Below are 20,345 nucleotides of genomic sequence, written 5' to 3' on the forward strand. Positions count from 1 at the left end.
TGCCACAGTTGTAACTCTGCAATTTGTAAACGTTATTCAAACTGTAACATGCCGCGTTCTCGGTAGCACCATATTGGCAGAGTTTTGGGAGGATATCAATTGACAATGGCTGATTGGCTCAACACACTGTACCAAACACAGATAATTCTCTTAAATTTGAATCTTCTAATTCTCATTCTCTTAAATTTGAATCTTCTAATCTTCTAATTCAATCCCAGCACTAATTCACAGATCGACTAAAAGCACCAAGAAACGTCTCGCTGTGTAACTTGAGGCTTTGTGGGAAATCCTGTCATGAGCTCAGTGACAAACTTCCTTCCATTCTTCCATCTTGCTGCTTCACGACTGAAATGAGTGTTCGATTCAGATCTGGGCTATTTTCTGGGTCAGAGGCACCCAATAAATTTAGAGGCGCTCTCTGACCTGGAAAATCCTCTGGGCATGCTGGATCTGAATGGAGGCTACAGACCTGCTGATATTTTGACAGCTGATCCCAAGCGAGCGTGGGAGCAAAGTCAAGCCCAAGGAACCTGAATGGCTAATGTGCACTTGCTTTAAAAGAAACAAACAGGAAAAACGTTACCCTTCCCCTGACAGCTTTCTCGCCAAATTTAGAAGCTTTGCATTTTTAGAGCAAATTACAGGGCATAGTCTCTAGCACCTTTGTATCATAAATATTTTGTTACCATTCAGTGCAAACTAACTAAGGATTTACTCACATGGCTATCTGGATATACAGAGACTATGGGAAAAGACTGCACATGGAAGCTCTCAAAACCATGGTGAACCGGCTTCATGCTCCTAACTTTTCTAAACAAGATTTTTACTCTGTCCTCTCTTAGGCCCCTTCCGCACACGCAAAATAATGTGTTTTCAAACCACTTTCACAACTGTTTGCAAGTGGATTTTGCTATTCCGCACAGCTTCAAAGAGCACTGAAAGCAGTTTGAAAGTGCATTATTCTGCATGTGCGGAATGAGCCTTAGACCCAAGCAAATCTCTGCTGTGCTTCCACCTGGTGAAAATGGCCTCCCTGATGAGGTCAGGAAGGCGTCAATATTTTTCCCTTTCCGCAGAATGTGTAAAATTAAACTGTTTGGGAAGTCATTTTTACAAAGTATTTATTTGGTTGGTTTTTTATCCTGCTCTCCCCCACTGCAGCAGGATCAGAGCAGCTCACAACAACATAAAAACAACAAAATGATAATGCATAAAATGATAATAAAACAACAGCACACTCAACATATGAAACATATAAAGATGGCGCTTGGTCCAACCAAGGACGGAGTGGCTGAGCAAGTTCCCACTATCCTAAAACAAATTCAATATAACTAAACAAGGGAAATGACAGTAAGGGAGGCCAGCTGGGATGGAAACATACCCATTGAGCCCTCAACTACAGGCCTGGTGGAACAGCTCGTAGGCCCTGCAGAACTGAAATAAGTCCTGCAGGCTCCTGGTCTCATGGGACAGTGACCTACAAGGTTGGAGCCAATGTCAAGAAAGTCCTGGCTCTAGTCAAACTCTCTTTGGGCCAAGGACCACCCGGGGATAAGGGGATACGATTGTAGTCAATATCTGAGAAACATTAAGCAGTCTTCCTTTCTTTGTTCCATACATACATACATACATACATACATACATACATACATACATACATACATACATACATACATACATACATACATACATACATTCTTACTTACTTACTTACTTACTTACTTACTTACTTACTTACTTACTTACTTACTTACTTACTTACTTACTTACTTACTTACTTACTTACTTACTTACTAGCAGTGGTGAGAATCAAATAATTTAACAACTGGTTGATTACAAGCAGCATTTTAACAACCAGTTCTGCCGAAGTGGTGTGAACCTGCTGAATCCCACCACTGCATGCATGCATGCATGCATGCATACATCATTGTTTTATGCTGCATTGTTCTGCAATTTTGAAATCTAACTGGGATGCAGTGTTTTGTGTGCATTATACACTATTCACTGTATGCATTATGCTGTTTTTACTGAATTCTTTAAATTTTGCAACCCAGTTGGATGCATGATATTTTAAATAATTTTTGAATTGCTTCAATTGTGAGATCTGCCTATAGCCTCAGAGAGAAAGGTGGGCTATAACTGACCAAAACAAAACAAAACATGCACGGAAATGCCATGTAGGTAGGCAAGATCGGCTCTTTAAGCTTGCTGCAGACAGGCTCTCAAATGTGCTTGTCACAGTCCATGTGCCCAATATAGACTCTGAGCACTGCTCAAGACTGTTACACCTCCACTCATCCTGCAACTTAGGAATGTTGCTTCAATCAATGAGCTTTGCAGATAATTGCTCTTTTTTAAATGTGACCCAGTTATGTTGAATATATTGTCGAAGGCTTTCACGGTTGGAATTGCTGGGATGTTGTGGGGTTTCAGGGCTGTATGGCCCTGTTCCAGTAGCATTTTCTCCTGACAGTTCACCTGCATCTGTGGTGGGCATCTTCAAAGGATCCTCTGAAGATGCCAGCCACAGATGCAGGCGAAATATCAGGAGAAAATGCTATCAGAACACGGCCAAACAGCCCCAAAACCACACAACACCCCTATATTGAATATATGTTCAAGCCTGAGGATATAACAAAAGAGCCAGCTTATAGAGAAGTGTGGCGGAAAGCTTTGTCAAGTCACAGTAGACTTATGAAAATCCTGTAGAGTTGTCAAGGAAAGAGATGCAATGACAAACCACCTCTGATAATCTCTTGCCTTGAAGCCCTGGACTTCCTTGGTGGTCTCCTATCCAAGTACAAATCAAGGCTGGCCTTGCATAGCTTCCGAGAACTCACATTGTCAAGCAAACCTGGGGCCATCCAGGGGAGGGCATGACAAAGAATGCTTCCAGGGCCCTGGCATTGCTGTTTTCCAACTTACAGATCCAATGAGTACAAGCGGAATATTGTTCTCCCTGAAGCTTTCACGGGAGAGCATAAAAAATGGCCCCATTGCCTCCCTCTTCAAGTGTGCTATTACTTTGGGTGAACTAGACAACTGAAAAAATAAAGAGGAGTTATGGGGCACCTTGAAGACTAACATGTCTTTTATTAAAGCATAATCTTTCATGGACTAGAACGCACAGGACTTATGGCACAATCAACACTTGATCGTCTTTAAGGTACCAAAGATCCTGTTCATTTTTGCGACAACAGACTGATTGTGACTGCTGCGGAATTACTACCACAGCCAACTACCAATATTTAAGATTTATATCCGGTACTTTGTTAGTGCAGAAGCTGGTGCTGCACAGAACACAGACATTTCCAGAGAAAGCTCACAATCCAATCAAAATGGACCAACTGTCCATCTTGAACAAAGTCTGAGTAACAAATAACAAGACTGGACAGTTGATTAGTGTTCCTTATAAAACTTTTCAAGAGGACTGGCCAGCAATATCTTTGAAGTAAACTGTACAATTTATCCCAGGAGCGGAGATTTAGGTCACCCATGAACAACTGGCTGATATCCCAAATCTATGCTTAAGTGCTTAAAATGGGTGCCAGTTTGTTCTTCACAAACAAACCCACTGTAGTTCTCTGCCTGAAAAGTGGGGGTTACAGGGAGTAAAGAAAATTGGGAGGGGGGATCACACACACAATATCACACATTGTATAATGTAAAAGACAGAAATTCACTGCAACTAATTTGGGGAAGGGTGGTAGACGGTGGCAGAGCGGCAAGGGGACAGGGGGTGCGTCACGCACCGGGAGCACACCTGGGAGGTGGAAAATCGCCCCAACCCCTCCCCTTTTCCTTGCACCCCCCCGCCCCCTCCCCTGCGCCACCGCCCCACCCCCTTCCCACATTTACTTTAGTTCCTTTTCTTTTTCTAGTACTTTTTCAGGCTGAAAAAAATGGCCCATTTACAGTTCAGGCTCAAAAACGACCTGAGGAACTACAGTTTCCAGGAGACCTTGGGGCTCATAAGGTCTCCTGGGAAGTATAGTTCCTCAGGCTGTTTTTAGCCTGAACTGTGAAGAGGCCACTTTTTTCAGTCTGAAAAAGTACTAGAAAAAGAAAAGGAACTAAGGTAAGAGTGGGAAGAGGGTGCCGGGGAGGGGCAGGGGCAGGGCGGAAAAAAACACTGCACACCAGGTGCAGTTTGGCCCAGCTACCCATCTGGCAGTAGATCAGTGGAAGAGGCTCCCCTTTGCTTGCAGAAAGTCCCAGGTTCAATTCTAAGCATCTGTAGTTTAAAAAAAGGACCAGGCAGTAGGCTGATGTGAAAGCCCTTGACCTGATACCCAGGAGAGCCACTGCAGGTCAGAGTAGACTAGACTGATCTAGGCCAAACAGGGGTCTGACTCAACATAAGACAATTTCATGCATGTTGGATTCTTCTCCCAGGATCATAACCAACCACCGAGGCTAACTTTTCAACACGAGCCTATTTTCAGACTTCTTATTTGTATTAGTTCAGCACGGAAAATGGGTTATCTTGGCTAAGACTTGGGATGGAGGGAAAGAAACACAGTCATGATTATTAGGAACTCTGCTCCGATTAAGCCATATTGGGAGTTTAATGTAATATATGGTTTGATTAACTGGAGCTAATTAGTCTCCACCTGAGCCCTGCCTGTGCTGAGTTTTACTACTGCTAGGCCAGAACCAAGCAGAAAGGAAAACACCAAACTTTATTAGCTGGTCTGCTTTCAAATGCTGACAACTATTCCCGAAGCAGCTGGGATGCTAACAAGACAATCAGCTGAACTGGGGTTCGATTCCCAGTGCGGTTTCTTTTTTATCCTTCTTTTGAACGCTGACATTCAGTGATTTATGGAAAGCTGCTTGCTCACTGGTAGAAACTTGTGTTGACAAGACCCTGGAGTGCCAAAATCTGGCATCCTAAGCACCCAACAATGCCTGCCCATTAATGAGATTAGCAAATCACTGGCGATTATGGAAGTATACCTGGCGTCTTTCCAAGAGCTAAATGTGAAAGCAAAATACTGCTTCATCGACAGTAATTCAGTCTTCCAGCTGCAAACTCTACTGCAAGCTTCGGTTCTTTACTGTTTTTTTTAAAATGTTTCTTGTCACAAAGAAGCATGAAACACAGAGTCTCTTTGCTGGTGAGTGCCTCTCCCAGGAAACAAGTTATTTGACCTGTTTGCGATTTGTCAAAGCTCCCTTTTGTGTCTACATCCCTCTTCCCCAAATTAAGTTAGTGCAAGACTTTTAAATGCACCTCACCTCTGTAGTCTTTCAACACAAGAGAATAAAGAAGGCCGGTCTCAGGCACATAAAAAGATACATTCCTGATACACCTTTCAACCTGCCGTTCATGTTATCTGAGATGCCATTGAGGTAGGCTTGTTAGCTTCTTGTTTCAGATCTGAAATCCCCCCCAATTAAAATTAAACGGGAAATCCTTCCCCCCCCCCCAAATTATAATTAAGATGGAAAGCCTCAACCTTTGGAGAATGAACCCATTCAGACTTTTTGTCATTTGTTTCATCTGCTTATATAAGTACAGGTAACTCCAGAATTTAAAACTGTACAGAATTGAAACGTAGGCTGCTTCTATAACCCCTATGTTCAGAATGGGTTGACCCAGAAAGGGGTGGAGACTCAAAGCAGCAGGAAGTTGCAAAAACTGGTGAAGTTGGAAGAAGCAAGGCTACCAGGCTGGGACCTTGATTTATTTCTTTATAAGCTCTTAACACCTTGTTTAAGGTAACTGCAAAGTTGTTGGGAACTAGTGGGAAGGGAGTTGTTTATTTTTGCTGTATTGTAAATGTTTGAATTTATTGTTTCAGGTCTTTCTGTGTATGTAGTTGATGGGAGTTCTTTTGGGGACCTTCATCATCTTGAATCCAGTTCACCAAGCCTCTGAAGTCTTCATAAGCCAACCACCAGCAGGAAGAATTGGACTTGGCATTATCAATAGACTGTAAATAGAAGGACTTGGAATTGAAACTTGAACAGGACCTTGAAGTGTTATATTAACTGTTAATGTTTATAAGTGTCACATGTTAAGGGAAAGTAAACCATTTTGTTTTAAAATTAGTTGTTGCAAACTCCTTCCAAGTTCTGCCCCACAGAACCCACAAGCAGAGGTTACACTTCCTCATGGGAATTCTCCCCCAGTCGGAAGGTGGGACACCCCCCCCCCACTTTTTCATGCTTCATCCACACAATGTCATGCTCAGTCTGAACTCTGCCTGTGGGCTTCCTTATTAAACTGAAAGAAAATGCAACCATGGTTGCAACCCTTACATTTACGAAGAGGTAAGAACAGAAGTTGAAATTCTCGTCAGAGATGAATAAAAACATCACAGCCTTTCGGAAAAAGGACTAAAAACGTCATCCTAAAAAGTTACATCCTTCTAAGCCAGAGGTCCCCAACATTTTTGAGTCTGCAGGCACCTCTGGAATTCTGACATGGCATTGTGGGTGCAGCAACAAAATGACAGCCACAAAATGGCTGCCACAGCTTAACTTCAGTACAACAGTGTAAATCCTTACGCGGTGGCAGCACTGCAGTCAAAGCAGCGTGCTAAAAAAATCTGCACAGCCAATCAAATCTCTTGCAAGCCTAGAGCAAGAGCCCATATTGGCTCTATACAGAAACCTACAGCAAGAATAGCAGGGACCCATGAGGGTAGAATGTGCAATTTCCAATCAAATCTCCAATAGTCAATCGTAAGCTTGCTGGAAAAAAACCTTACCTGGCCTGACCCAATTCCAGAAATGGTGACGTTGTGCCATTTGACACCACAGTGGGGGACCCAGCTCTAAACTGACTGACTTTAGTGAGCTTAGAACAATATAACTCTGCCTAGGATGGGGCTGTAAAATGTCGATCTAGACCAGAATTCTACTTCCAGCAGTGGTTTGCTACATGGCTTTAAAAACGTCTACAAGATGGGCACCAAAGGTAGGCCTACCCTGTCTCCCCCCCCCCCACACACACCAGGTTTTATAGTTATTGATCTGTTTTCTAGAAAACAGCCTCAATCTTTTTTAAAAATATTCTAAGATAAAAAGACTATACCACATCTTGAGCCAGTAAATTCCATAAACAAAGTCAGGTGCTGCAATAAATGTGTTTCCTTTTTTCAGGCCTAAATTTACCACCAATTAATTTTACTGAGCAATCACTGGGTTCTAGAATTCAGCAACGGTGCTTGAAAGTAGACAGACAATTCAACATGTAGTTTGTGGTTCCTGTTTTGAATCCATCATGGCCATTTATGTGACTTACGGCTGTGAATCAATCCACAGGTTTCTTTCTTATAGGCTTTCTCCTGGGTTTGTAATGGTCCTAATGGCTGACTTAAATGTTTTATTTCGGGGTTTTTTAAAGCTCTATTAATAGAGTGATTTGCCAAGAAAGGTTTTATATAAGAAATCTGTGGCTGTCTAATTCCAGCTACTGGCAACTTCAGTGCAACGAGGCTTTGGCAATAACATGATGTGCTAATAAGAAAAAATGTCCCCAGTTGTTTTAGCTGCTGATTGCCCATGTACTTTCCACCTATGAATGATTGATCCGGCTTTTGATCTCACATGCAAAGGGGGAAACAGATAAAAGTATGCTTTGTTTAACGGCTCACATGGGCACACTGAACAGGGAAGCCTGTTACCAAAATCCATGGCTTGTCTCCTAGCAACAAGTTGTGTTGTTCAACATTTTAAAGGAATCCTCATAACTCTGCCTTTCTTGGAATAAAATCAAAGCAGTGCATACCAATTAAAACCACTACAAATCAAAACAGAAATTTAACGTTATTATCCACTGACATTTTGGCACAGGTGGTGCAAAGAATACGTTTCACTGACTAAAAGCAGTCACAGATTATTTACAATGATCCCATAGGATTTTATTCATTTATTTATTTCATTGGATTTGTATCCCACCCTATCCCTGCATGGCTCAGGGCAAGAGATGTTCAAAGGTGGTTTGCCATTGCCTGTCTCTGTATAGCAACCCTGCTTAGCTTTTCAGGGCATGAGATGTTCAGAGGTGGTTTGCCATTGCCTGTCTCTGTATAGCAACCCTGCTTAGCTTTTCAGGGCAAGAGGTGTTCAGAGGTGGTTTGCCATTACCTGTCTCTGAATAGCCACCCTGCTTTTGAGATCTGATACGATTAGGCTAGCTTGGGCTATCCAGGTCAGGGAACTCCCAGTGCCTACATATGAAGTTTACTGATTTCCACCAACCTTTCCCCTCAGGATTTGGGAGAGTCCCCTCCCCCAAATAAGAGGTGCCAGAAAAGAATTACTTTAGGGGTCAACACATCCATTACAGCAAAGGTTTCTATGGTCCAGAGCTCTCCAACAGATGCATGAAGAGTTATGTTCGTTCAGTTGGCATCGTAGTCTATGAACAACTGGGGTGCCAGAGTTGGACACCCTTGGTATACACTATGAAAATCCTACATGACTGCCGTAAATCAGCTGTAAATTTACGACAAAACAAGAGGCTTCTGTGAATCAAAGCTAACTTCACCAAATATCCAACAAACTGAGTTCCGACACATAAAAACTTATTCTTTGGAGAATTTTTTGATAATTAATACTGCAAACCTAAACAAAGGCCACTGACTCAAAAGACTGTAGTTCTTAGGATTACACTGTAGTTCTTCTAAGCCAAGGGTCGGGAACCCGCGGCTCGCGAGCCGCAAACGGCTCTTTCCCGCTTGTGGTGCGGCTCCTGGCATGGCCCCTTCCTCCCCTCTCTGGGGCTTTTCCACAGATCTATCCCTCTCTCTCTTGTCCCTCTCTCTCTCTCCTCCTCCTCCTCTCTCCTAGTCACTTCCGTTCTCCTTTCCACCCTCCACTTTCCCCAGCTTCTTCCTTCTTCTCGGAGCCTCATTCGGCCGCCCCACGCCGCCTTAAATCCTGCCCCAGTGCCTTCTGGGGCGATTCTCCCCTCGTCCTGCAACGAGGCCGGGCCGAGGAGAGGTGGGTTGCCGGCTGGTGACTCTCGCTTCGGCTGGCCTGCCCCGCCGCCTTCGGCTGGGTGTCCCTCAGAGATGGAGCTGGAGCACATTACCCCGCCGCCGCTGGGGCTGCCGGGGCTGCAGGGGCCAGACCCGAGGAGCCTGCCGTTGCTGGGAGCAACGCCAGCTGCGCCCAAGGCGTCCAAGCGCCCGCCTCGTCCAGAGTCTGGGAGAGGAGCCTCCGGGCAGCTCCGGACACCTGCACGCTCCCGCATGAGCGGGGAGGCGTGCATGCCAGCATCCCGGCCTCGGAAGCCGGGCGCTGCTATTTTCTCCCACTCCCCTCAGGAGGTAGAATCCTGAGAAAAAGCAGCCCGCCCGGCTCCAGGCCTATGCTGGCTGCACGCTCCCCGTTCATGCTGGGAGCTGCAGCGTCGAAGAGCTCTCCCCAGACTTGACGGGCCGAACGGGGCTCCGAGAAGAAGGGAAGAAGCTGGGGAAAGTGGAGGGTGGAAAGGAGAGCCGAGGTGGCTAGGAGAGAAGGAAGGAGGAGAGAGAGAGACAAGAAAGAGAGGAGGGGTAGATCTGTGGAAAAGCCCCAGAGATGGGGAGGAATAGCAGAGAAGAAGGAAGAAGCTGGGGGAAAGTGGAGGGTGGAAAGGAGAGCCGAGGTGACTAGGAGAGAGGAGGAGGAGGAGAGAGAGACAAGAGAGAGAGGGGTAGATCTGTGGGAAAGCCCCAGAGAGGGGAGGAATAGCAGGGAAGGAGGTTGAATGTAGTAGAGGGGGGGGGGAGCTGAAAAGATAAATGAAAGCTGGGTAGAAATATTAGAGACAGAACAAGGGGAAAAGGAGGAAACAGACTGGGAAAAGGTCATAATCAAAGGGTTTGAAGCGGACCCTGACGAGAAGGGAGAAATTGAGGAAAGAGGAGAGTTGCCCTTTATACAAAGCGTGCATAAAGGTAAAAAAAACAAAATACTCAGTGTTTTCTTCATTTTAAATGCCAAAAAGTATTTGCGGCTCCATGAGTTTTCTTTTCCGTGGAAAATGGGTCCAAATGGCTCTTTGAGTATTAAAGGTTCCCTACCCCTGTTCTAAGCAATGCAATAAACCAACTCAAATTAAAATTTCAATATCTACAATATTTGAAACAGCAGGCAGCACACAACGCGGTTCTAGTGAATGCATGCGTGTGCGTGCGTGCGTGCGTGTGTGTGTGTGAAGTGACGTCAAGTTGCTTCTGACTCATGGCAACTGTATGAAACAATCTCCTCCAAAACCGCCTATTGGTAACAGCTGCGCTCAGGTTTTGCAAACTGAGGGTGTAAACTGAGAGCAATGAAATCCATTTACATGCACATAAATAAGAGACAGCATTCATCGGTTCCCCACTGGAAGGTTCATCCTGAGCAGAGTTCTGCCTTTCTAAGTCCGTTGATTTCAGTGGACCAACAGTGCTGTAACTCTGCTTAGGATGACAGTGTTAAGGATTTAACACTCAGACTCAGAGAAGGGGGAACATAAAGGATGAGAGCTATCAGCTTAGGCTGAAATTTGCGGCAGACTTTTTGAAGCTAAGCAAGTACCATTTGAGTCAGTGTTTAGATGGGAGACCTCTTGGCTGCCTTGAAATCGATACTGGAGAAAATATGGGCAGTGAATGAATTAATAGTTTTTAAAGGCATTCCAAAGAGCAAAACAGGGACCATGATTTACTAGAGCCAGTCTCCAGCAAAACCTGGGTTATTCCCGGAGTGCAACTACTGTAATGTATGAACTTGAAAGAAAAAGGTCTTAACTGGTCCACACAGCAGATGTGAGCATCTTTTTTCAAGTTTACATGATCCTGTACACAGGTACACTGCCATATGCTGAAGCTCAAAAGGCTGAAATTTCAAAAGGGCAGCCATGGCTCGGTGACAGTCGACCTGTTTTGCATATAAAGGACTAATCCTTAGTATGTCCAGTTTAAAAAGTAGATTGTGGGTGATAAGAAAGCTACCTGCCTGAAATCCTGAACAGCATCTGCCAGTCGGAATAGACAATATGATGATAACAAACAAACAGTAAGACTCAGCAAAGACAGCATCATATCTGGGAGAAACGGAAAGGGCATTAAACTCATGCTCCTCTTGTGAAAAGAACACTTGTCCCCAAAGCTACTTTCATCCAAGCTAGGGGCAATTTACAGGTACTCATGTTTTTATCAGCAGCAGTAAAGGCAGAATGGGGGTGGTGATTCATGGCAGGAAAATGGTGTATGAGAAAAGTACAGTTTCCCCTGTAATTTTTTTTAAAATTGGGAAAATACATAACTACACATCACTTCAAAGACAGGCCCATCCACGTCACATTGCAGTAGTTAATTCTTAATACAGTGGAACCTCGGTTTTCATTGCCTGCGGTTTTCATTGGTTTCAGCTTTCATCGATTTTTTCAGTGAAAAATTTGCCTCGGTTTCCATCGATTTGCAGTAAGGGGCAGGGGTTTGTGGAGAAAAATCACCCGGACAAAGCTGTTGCAGGCCATGTCTACAACTTGTTTAATGACAATGTCTTGCCCCATTTCAGACAAATCTTAAAGAAGCGTCAGAACAGCTCTGGACAGCTTTCTGGTGCGACATTGGCCCACTGGCTCTGAAGCTGGTCCTAGTGTTATTGTTTTCAGCATTAAACGCTATGTTTATTCACCAAAAAATGTGTTTTTGGTATGTTTTTTGGAGGGCCTAGAATGGATTAATTGGATTTACATTGATTCCTATGGAAAAGCTTGCCTCGGGTTTCATCAGTTTCAGTTTTCATCGATTCTTTTCGGGCGGATTACCAACAAAAACCGAGGTTCCACTGTACACAAATTACTGAGTCCAGGTCCTGGTCTACTGAAACTGATTGCAGCTGGGAGATTGAGAGTAAGTGTTGGATAGGGTGGTGGCTCAGTGGTAATGCATCCATTTGCCATGCAGATGGTCCCAGATTCTATCCCCAGCATCTCCAGTTAAGAGACTAAGTAACAGGTGATGTAGAAGACCTTTGTCTGCAACCCTGTAGAGCTGCGGCCAATCAGAGTAGACAATACAGATCTTGATAGACCAGGGGTCGGCAACCTGTGAGTCTCTAGATGTTCATGGACTACAATTCCCATCAGCCCCTACCAGCATGGCCAATTGGTTGCAGACCCCTGTGATAGACCAATGTACTGACCTTCAGAAACTCAACTGCCAGCCCTGGTATATATTTTGGTATTGTAACTATTCATCCATTCCATTAACTCGTATCCAACATTAGCTACAAGCGTTTCTGTAAATGGGACCAAAGGTGTTTTCCTCACATTGAGGCATACATTTACACCAAGATACCAAGAGAATGTCAGGAACTCTCTAACATGATGGGTAATCCTTACAGATGGTTGCTGGATTCGAGTCCAATAATCCAGAAGTCAGTGTTTGGTACATATGTGTATAAATGAATACATTCACTTTGAAAAGCTATCATTCCCAGAATTTAAAATCTCAGTTTATGATAGGAAGGCAAGAAAGCTTGCGCTTCATCATACTTAACTATCATTATTTTATTATTATTTATATCCCACCTTTCTGCCCTCACCAGGCAGCTAAGAATTTAAAGCACACATAATAAAACCACATTTTAAAACCATTAAACTCAACCCCCTCTGCCAGTGGTGGAGAACCTATGGCACTCCAGATGTTCATGGACTACATGGACTACCAATTGGCCATGCTGGCAGAGGCTGATGGGAATTGTAGTCCATGAACACTGGAGTGCCATAGGTTCACCACCACGGCCCTATGCCATCCAAGTCATTGCAGATAGAAGGTGTGTTCCAGCTGACATGAAATACAAATTTGGTCAATATAGACAGCTTCCGTGTGAGGGAAAAGGAAGGTACCTGTTTGATGGATAGTAAGGTTGCCAACTGCAGATTAGAAAATGCCTGGAGATTTTGGTGGACCCTAGGGAGGGGGGAGTTTGGGAAGAGGAGGGACCTCACCAGAGAATAATGTCATAGACTCCGACCACCAAAGCCATCATTTTCTTCTGAGAAATTGACTTTGGTTGTCTGGCGATTGATTGTAATTCTGAGAGATCCCCAGGCCCCACCTGGAGGTTGGCACCCTAAAGTGAATAGAGTTTCTGGCTATGACAGCCTGCAAAGCCACTCACCTGAGAAAGAAGTTTATTATCGTCCTCCAGGAGTTTGACCTTAGTTTCAAGTTGTCTGATGTAGTTAGAAGATGAATCTTAAAGGGAAAAGAGAGAGAGAGATTAACCTTCTCAAGAGATAGCGCTTTCTAGTCAAGCAAAGATAGCCTCACAATTACACTAATGTCTCCTCTCAGTGGACGGGAAAGGTCAAGAGAGGAGTTCAAGCGCAAGGCCTGGGAGAGCTAAGAGGGCATTTCACAGTTAGAATCTTTTAAAACTACAAAGACCCAAAAACAGGAGAATACCCAGAACCTGAAAAAAGCTTCTAAAACAGAAAGACTTCAGGCTTCTCCCTGCCAGTCAGGGGTCTGCAACCTGCGGCTCTCCAGATGTTCATGGACTACAAATCCCATCAGTCCCTGCCAGCATGGTCCTGGCATTTCAAGGAACTGGGCAGAAATAATGAAGTTCAGTCCCATTTGAAAGCAGCAGCAGAGGAGCCATTTTAGCATTCCTCAGGAAGAGCAACACATGGACAGTGGAAAACTTTGTGCAGCTGCCTCCTCTAGACAGATGTGTAAAATGGATTACTTCTGTTCAAAAGCACCTGCTTTTTTGGAAGGGTGTGTGTCTGAATTTCACCTACAGAATATGAATGAGCCAAGATTGTTATATTAATAGCATCATCAATTAGTATTTAGTGTGGTGCCCACAGACACCATGGCGCCTGCAGGCATTTCCCCAGGTACCAGCCTTGCGCTTTGTGAAAGTAGGTGGGAGACATTGTGAAGGCAAAACCAGTTGCTGGTGGCCTTTGTACAAATACCAGGCCTTTTCATTTGGATCCTCCTCACTTCTTAATGGAGAGGAATCCATAATTCTGTAAACAGGACCCATAGATCAGCTGTGAGACAGAGCACCTCTTTCTCCCCCTTGTCTTCTTCTCTTTGTGTATGTTTTCTCCTCTCTTTCCCTCTCTGGTGGTTGTTGTTGTTTTGCATGAATGGTACTACCCTTGGGCTTCTATGTCTGTTAGTATTCTTCTATCCCCTTCCTCTGATTAATATTCCCCAACCCTCTGCCTCTGCCTCCTGTGGTAGACATTTTATAGTAGTGCCTGCCACAAAAGTCCATGTTTTTGGTCATGGTTATATATTACTGAGGTAATGTACTGGGTTTTCACCTAGATGTGACATCACTGCACTGCATCCTATCTTGTGTACCCATGCCCGCCCCCCCCCCCCCAAGCTACCAGGGGTATCACACACCATATGAACACAAGTAAATGCATATAGGTCCTAACCATACTCCACCTTCCATGTTGCAGTGCAATGTTGACATTTAACATCCAGACAAATACTTGCTACTGAATTCAGATTCCACTGTAAAATAGTACAACTGAGATATAGTTCCCAACTGCCTTGGAAAATGACGGGAGATTTGGCAGGGGGTGGGGTGGGGTGGGTGGGTATCTGAGGAGGGTAGAGTTTGGGGAGGATGTGATGCCACTTCTAGGTGATGTTCTAGATTGCCTCCTCTGATCTCTATGGTCTTTACAACAGAGAATAGGGGAAATCTTTAGGGCATAGCTATGTGGAGCCCATTTCCTCCACGGTGGGAAACTCGGGCCAGGAGCTGTTAATTCCCACCCCAGGCAGATAAATGGGAAGCCTAACCTGACAGGGTATGTCTCAGATTTGATGATGTAAGGTGTTCCGTCTGGAACACACAGATCAATGGAAGGCCTGAAATCAGACAATGTACATGAATGTGTGAACCAGCCTTTGTATAACTCCAGTCAGGGTACACATGAATTTGTGTTCTCCAAATATGGCCAGCTACACATCCTACTTGCACTGGAATCCAGGTGTAACTGCTAGAGTTCCTGCCATGCAGATGTGGAACATGAGCGTTATTCTGCCGTAGCAGCACACCAAACAATTCAAAATATAGTTGAAATTCTCTGTGTCTCATCGAGCAGTTTTGCAGCCCAGTTGGCATGTTGTGACTAATCTTTTAAGGCACTTTGTCTACTGATGGGAAAAAAATTGGAGAATACTTGAAAAATGTGCCATTGTATGCAGAATGGCAGACATTACAGAGAAACGATAACAACAGTTCTGAGAAGAGTGATTTTCTTGGAATACCTATAATATGAATATCTCTCCATGATAAATTAATGCTTTCTTTTGAAAAAGAGATTTGCTGGAGACAAGTAAAAACCCACGTCTTCCTTATCAGGAAAAGAAGAAGACAAAGTAGCCTGAATTCTGAAAACAGTTATGTTGTCAAAATCTGCATCACAGGTGGGCAAGCTTGTTCAGCTAGTAACCCATCATAATAAAGGCAGTTTATCAGCTATGTATTCTGGACTGTCAGTTGCTTGCCAAATACCTCGAGCCCATTGTATACCACCTTGTATTCCTCACAGGTGTGATCATCAGTGAGCAAGGACGTAGGTAAGGGGGGGAGGTCAAGGTTCAATCCCTCCCATTACATGTCTGGTTTGCTCAAGCGGCTCCCAGGGGTCTATGGGGGCATGGCCCCATCCCCTGAGCCCCGCCCCCGAATCCACCCCATAAAAAATCTATGCCTACGTCACTGTTAGGGAGTTCCAAAATTCAGTGCATACCGTAATTACATAACCCCCCAAATAGAAGAAGAGTTGGTTTTTAACCCTTAACTTTTCTCTACTTTTTTAAGGAGTTTCAGTGTAGCTTATAATTGCCCGCCTTTCCTTCTCCTCCCTTCAGCAGACACCTTGTGAGGAAGGTGAGGCTGAGAGAGAACCATGACTGGTCAAGGTCACTCAGGAGACTGCATGTGGAGGAGTGGAAAATCAAATTCGGTTCTCCAGATTAGGAGGATGAGAAGAGTTTGGATATACACCCCATTTTCCTCTCCTGTAAGGAGTCTCAAAGCAACTTACAAGTTCCTTCCTTTCCTCTCCCCACAACAGAAACCTTGCGGGGTAGTAGGAATATCTTTAAAGCAGCTCCACGCTCATAAGAAAGGCTTCCCTCACCCCATATCTACTACCAAAGTTTCAGCTACCTCTGACGATCACTCTGCGATTCCCGCCCCTCCAAAAGGGTTTTGACTAAAGCTATACTAGATAAAACAACAGTCCTATCAATCTGTTATCAGGAAAACGTATCAGAGAAGCTACAGTAAATCCATAGTAAGCAAAATGGCACTTCGAGGCACCTGAGATTTATCGTTTGTGCCACATTCATATAACTGCTTGGGCACTCAACACAATACGCATCCACTGTCTCTAGCAGCAACTCTAGAATACGATTGTCTCTAGCAGCAAATGTTTGATGAAAGGAGCTGGACCCTGGAAAAATACAACTCTAGCAACTGACAACTGCGTGGTAGCCAACCTGTTGTTGTAGAGATCCAACAGCTGGGCACTGAGGCTGAAGCCTTCCCCTGATAGTGTCTCCTAGCATTGAGATCCAGAGGTTTACTGCTTCTGAATGTGGATGTTCCCTATAGTCACCAGAGGCGTAGCACCAAGGGGAACAGGGGGGTGCACGACGCACCGGGGCAGGCACCCCTACGGAGGTGTCCTGGGGGCATCCCGGTGGCGGGGTGTTCCGGGGGCTTGGAGGGGCACGCAGCGTGTGCACATTCCAGGCGCACTTCCCCCTTGCTCCGTCCCTGATAGTCACCATGGCTAGTAGCCACTGATAGTCCTGTCCTCCATGCAGATTAATGCCATTTTAGGGCTGTGTATGCCTGTGGCCATCACGGCATCCACTGGCAGCACATTTCCTATTTTAACCCTTTATAGACAACAACAAATTTTCCAAGCCACACCTGGCAACACTGTGAATGAATCAGTCCTCCTCCACAAGGCACTGGAACACAGAGATGTGATATCTGAAGTGACTGCACTTACTGGGCATTTTACCAACCATCACTCCTCTGGTGAACAAAATATCCTCTACACTCAATTCCAACCATTTTTCGCTTTGCACAATAAATAATGAGATTGGCTCACCAATTGCTTATAAGGAAGGAATTAGAGATACTAGAGCAGGGGTCTGCAACCTGAAGCTCTCCAGATGTTCATGGACTACAATTCCCATCAGCCCCTGCCACCATGGCCAATTGGCTGATGGGAATTGTAGGCCATGAACATCTGGAGAACCGCAGGTTGCAGACCCCTGTACTAGAGAGAATTAGGGAAGGGAGACGTTGGGACCAAGAGGAGGAACCAGAGCGACACATTCCTTTCAGTATATGCACATCCATTCAAATTATAATAGTTTACATAGCTGGAAGTACATCAGCATGGAGATTCATAAGGGAGCAGGGAGAGCCGTGATACATTAAAATAAAGTAGCTTATTGTGCTAATGTGGAAGATTATTATTTCTCTTATCCAGATCTCTCTTATGTGGTTTCACGCATGAAGTCCCAAATCAGTGTAATCCGACTTGAACGATATTTTGGTCAGACGTTTTCAGCATCTTCGAAGCCATGCAGGCTAGTCAACACTGTACCTTACATGTTTTGGGAAAGATATGCAGAGTTAAGGCCATAAGTGTGGAAACAAGCCAGCAAAAGACAGCTATGAAAAAGTCTTTGATGCCTGTGGCTAATCCAAATCACTTCTGGACATCTAATCAGAGATACTGGCTTCCCCAGTCTGCTTGCTTTTAGCTCCCTAATAACTAAGATAAATAAGTGAGAGCAAGTTAGCCAGTAGTTCAGGGTTCCCCAACATGGGACCCACGGGCATCATAGTGCCCCCAAAAATTCATCCAGTGCCTGCTGAGCTTTTCAGAAAGTGGGTGGGGTGGGGCTGCCAAATTCCAAGTGGGCCCTGGAGCGCTCACATAATTTTAATTTCTCTCCAGACTACAAAAATCAGTTCCCCAGGAGGATACTGCAAAATCAGAGGTGAACTCTATGCATTACATCCTTGCAGAGCTTGTAGGAGCAGCAGTGGCGTACTGGTTAGGAGTAGGTGCACTCTAATCTGGAGAACCGGGTTTGATTCCCCACTCTGTCACTTGAGCTGTGGAGGCTTATCTGGTAAACCAGATTAGCTTGTGCACTCCAACACATGCCAGCTGGGTGACCTTGGGCAAGTCACAGCTCTTCAGAGCTCTCTCAGCCCCACCCACCTCACAGGGTGTTTGTTGCGCCGCCATTGCGCACATGGCCAGAGCTTCTGTAGCAAAGGGAGGCCCTGCTGAACGATCAGGGAATCCTCAGTCGACTCCTGATGGAAGGGCTGTGAAAGCCCTTGAAAAAATGGAAAAAACAACAAACGTTTGCCAAGAAAAAATCTGCACTGGCTCAGAGTCCAGTGAGATACCTGCTCTCCCTGTTGAGGCAGGAAAAATACTGGGGTCTAAGATGGAGGACCAACCCTTCCACAGGAAGTAGAAAATCAAACTTCCTGCCTCCCTAAAGAAGAGTTGGGAAATCACCCATCCAAGATGCCCGGAGTCGCCTCCAGGAGAACAGGGGGTATACATCCAAACTCTTCTTCTTCTTTCCTTCTGCAAGCACTGCTGTCAAACCTCCAGGAATCTGCCAAGGCAGAGTTTGCAATCTAGATGAACGGTTTATTACTGGCTGCCGTCATTCAACTGAAAGGGTTCTTCATGCCTGCAGTAGGACCCGCAGCCTCTGAGGGATCAGAAGGCCTGGTAAGCAGCTGGGCTTCCCTTAGCCAGTATGTGGCATATTCCCCTCTTCAGGTATGACCGTTACTGTGAGTTTCTGATGCAAATAAGAAAGGGATCTGGAATGTCCCATGAAGGGAGATAAGTTTATAGAAGTCCATCCAATGCTTTTCCAGGCTGGCTGTCTTCTCGATGGCTGGACCACATTTCCACCCAAAATACGACCCTTGACAGGCCAAAAGCCTGAATAAGGCAGTTTCACATGTTCCCTGTGTTTGCAGCGCAAACTGAGGTTGAGATTGGCTCACCAATTGCTTACAAAGAAGGGGTAAGAGGTACATGCCAAACTATACAGCGGGTTAAGGAAGGGGAGGACATTAGGAGGTTCATATATTCCCTATGTTTGCAATGCAAATCAGAGGAAGGCATTGCATTTGACTTCACTTCTTGGAGCATCTATATGGGATTTGACTCCACCTCTTGTGGCAGCCATTTTGGGAGGATGCTCACCACCTCTTCTCAAAATTCTAAAGGTGTCTGCAGGCTCAAAAAGATTGCGGACTCTATGGTAAACTGACTTTCAGCCTGTCAGTTCTATAGACTTGCTTGCAAAACTTTATTTAAAAGGCAATCGGCTCCTTAGATTTGCAATATAATCCTAAAAAGAGTTAAGAGGAGACCATTGAAATCAATGGGCTTACAGGAGTGAAACTCTGCATAGGGTTCTACTGTTAAAGAACACACGCACAGAAAGAAAACAGAGCTTCCCCCTTTCCCATTTCACCCTGGGTTTTGACAGCTGTGTTGAGCGATTACTAAAATATTTTTCCAGCAGTATTTTCAGATATATCAGAATATTCCTGCTTGCCGAAAAGTGGATAGTTGCTGAGTATCTCTGGTATCCTCAGTAATGAAAAGTCTAAAACCCGCGCTCTATCAAATGATCGCCTCGAGACCTTAATCTCCATTAAAAGGAAATAACCATTTGGGTCTTTACATTCTGGCTTTGGTACAGCAACACCAAGCAATCATCATAAAATTCAATTAAACATGGGGGTGGGGGATGCAGGAGGGCAGGAGAGCAAGAATGAATGGACCATGTTGCAATCAGCTCAAGATATTCCGCTGGGAAAGCAACGAGACCTATTGCCCCGAACATTGTTCTCTTCAAGATTAACACCTGATACCTTGTGAATGTTGAAAGCATGCTCAGAACAGCTAACATCATGTTTCCCATTATAAAAACCAAGATGTGGAATCTGTCTATTAAACTATGTATTGAATTTTGCAATAAGGAAATTGCATTTCTGCTTCCAGCATTGTGGTGATTGGGAATACATCCCTAGGACAAAAGTGCGACGCATGCATCTAGGCACAACTGGTATTAAATCAACACTTCTTTTGCTATTTCAGCTGGAGCCATATCCATTTCACCTCCTGTGAAAGCTTGCCCACGGCCGGGTACCTTACCAGTAATGTACCGAAGCCAGGGTTCTTTATCCAGGTACTCTCAAACAGCTGATATTCTTAAATTTTATTAAAAAGAAAGGAAAGGGGAAAAAATCAGTTCTCTCTCAACTCTAGACAGTTCCAAGTA

General features: G+C 44.6%; 1 protein-coding gene across 2 annotated transcripts in view; it reads right to left on the reverse strand.

Moving 5' to 3' along the window:
- The window catches only part of CCDC85C (coiled-coil domain containing 85C), a 216,840-nt gene that overhangs the window by 59,131 nt on the left and 137,364 nt on the right, over window positions 1–20,345 (reverse strand). For both annotated transcript variants that reach the window (XM_048485462.1, XM_048485461.1), the window contains exon 2: window positions 13,120–13,196. In XM_048485462.1, coding sequence (XP_048341419.1) covers window positions 13,120–13,196 — 77 coding nt within the window. The remainder of the gene's footprint in view (window positions 1–13,119; window positions 13,197–20,345) is intronic.

The sequence above is a fragment of the Sphaerodactylus townsendi genome, linkage group LG02 (assembly GCF_021028975.2).
Source record: "Sphaerodactylus townsendi isolate TG3544 linkage group LG02, MPM_Stown_v2.3, whole genome shotgun sequence".
Lineage (NCBI taxonomy): Eukaryota > Metazoa > Chordata > Lepidosauria > Squamata > Sphaerodactylidae > Sphaerodactylus > Sphaerodactylus townsendi.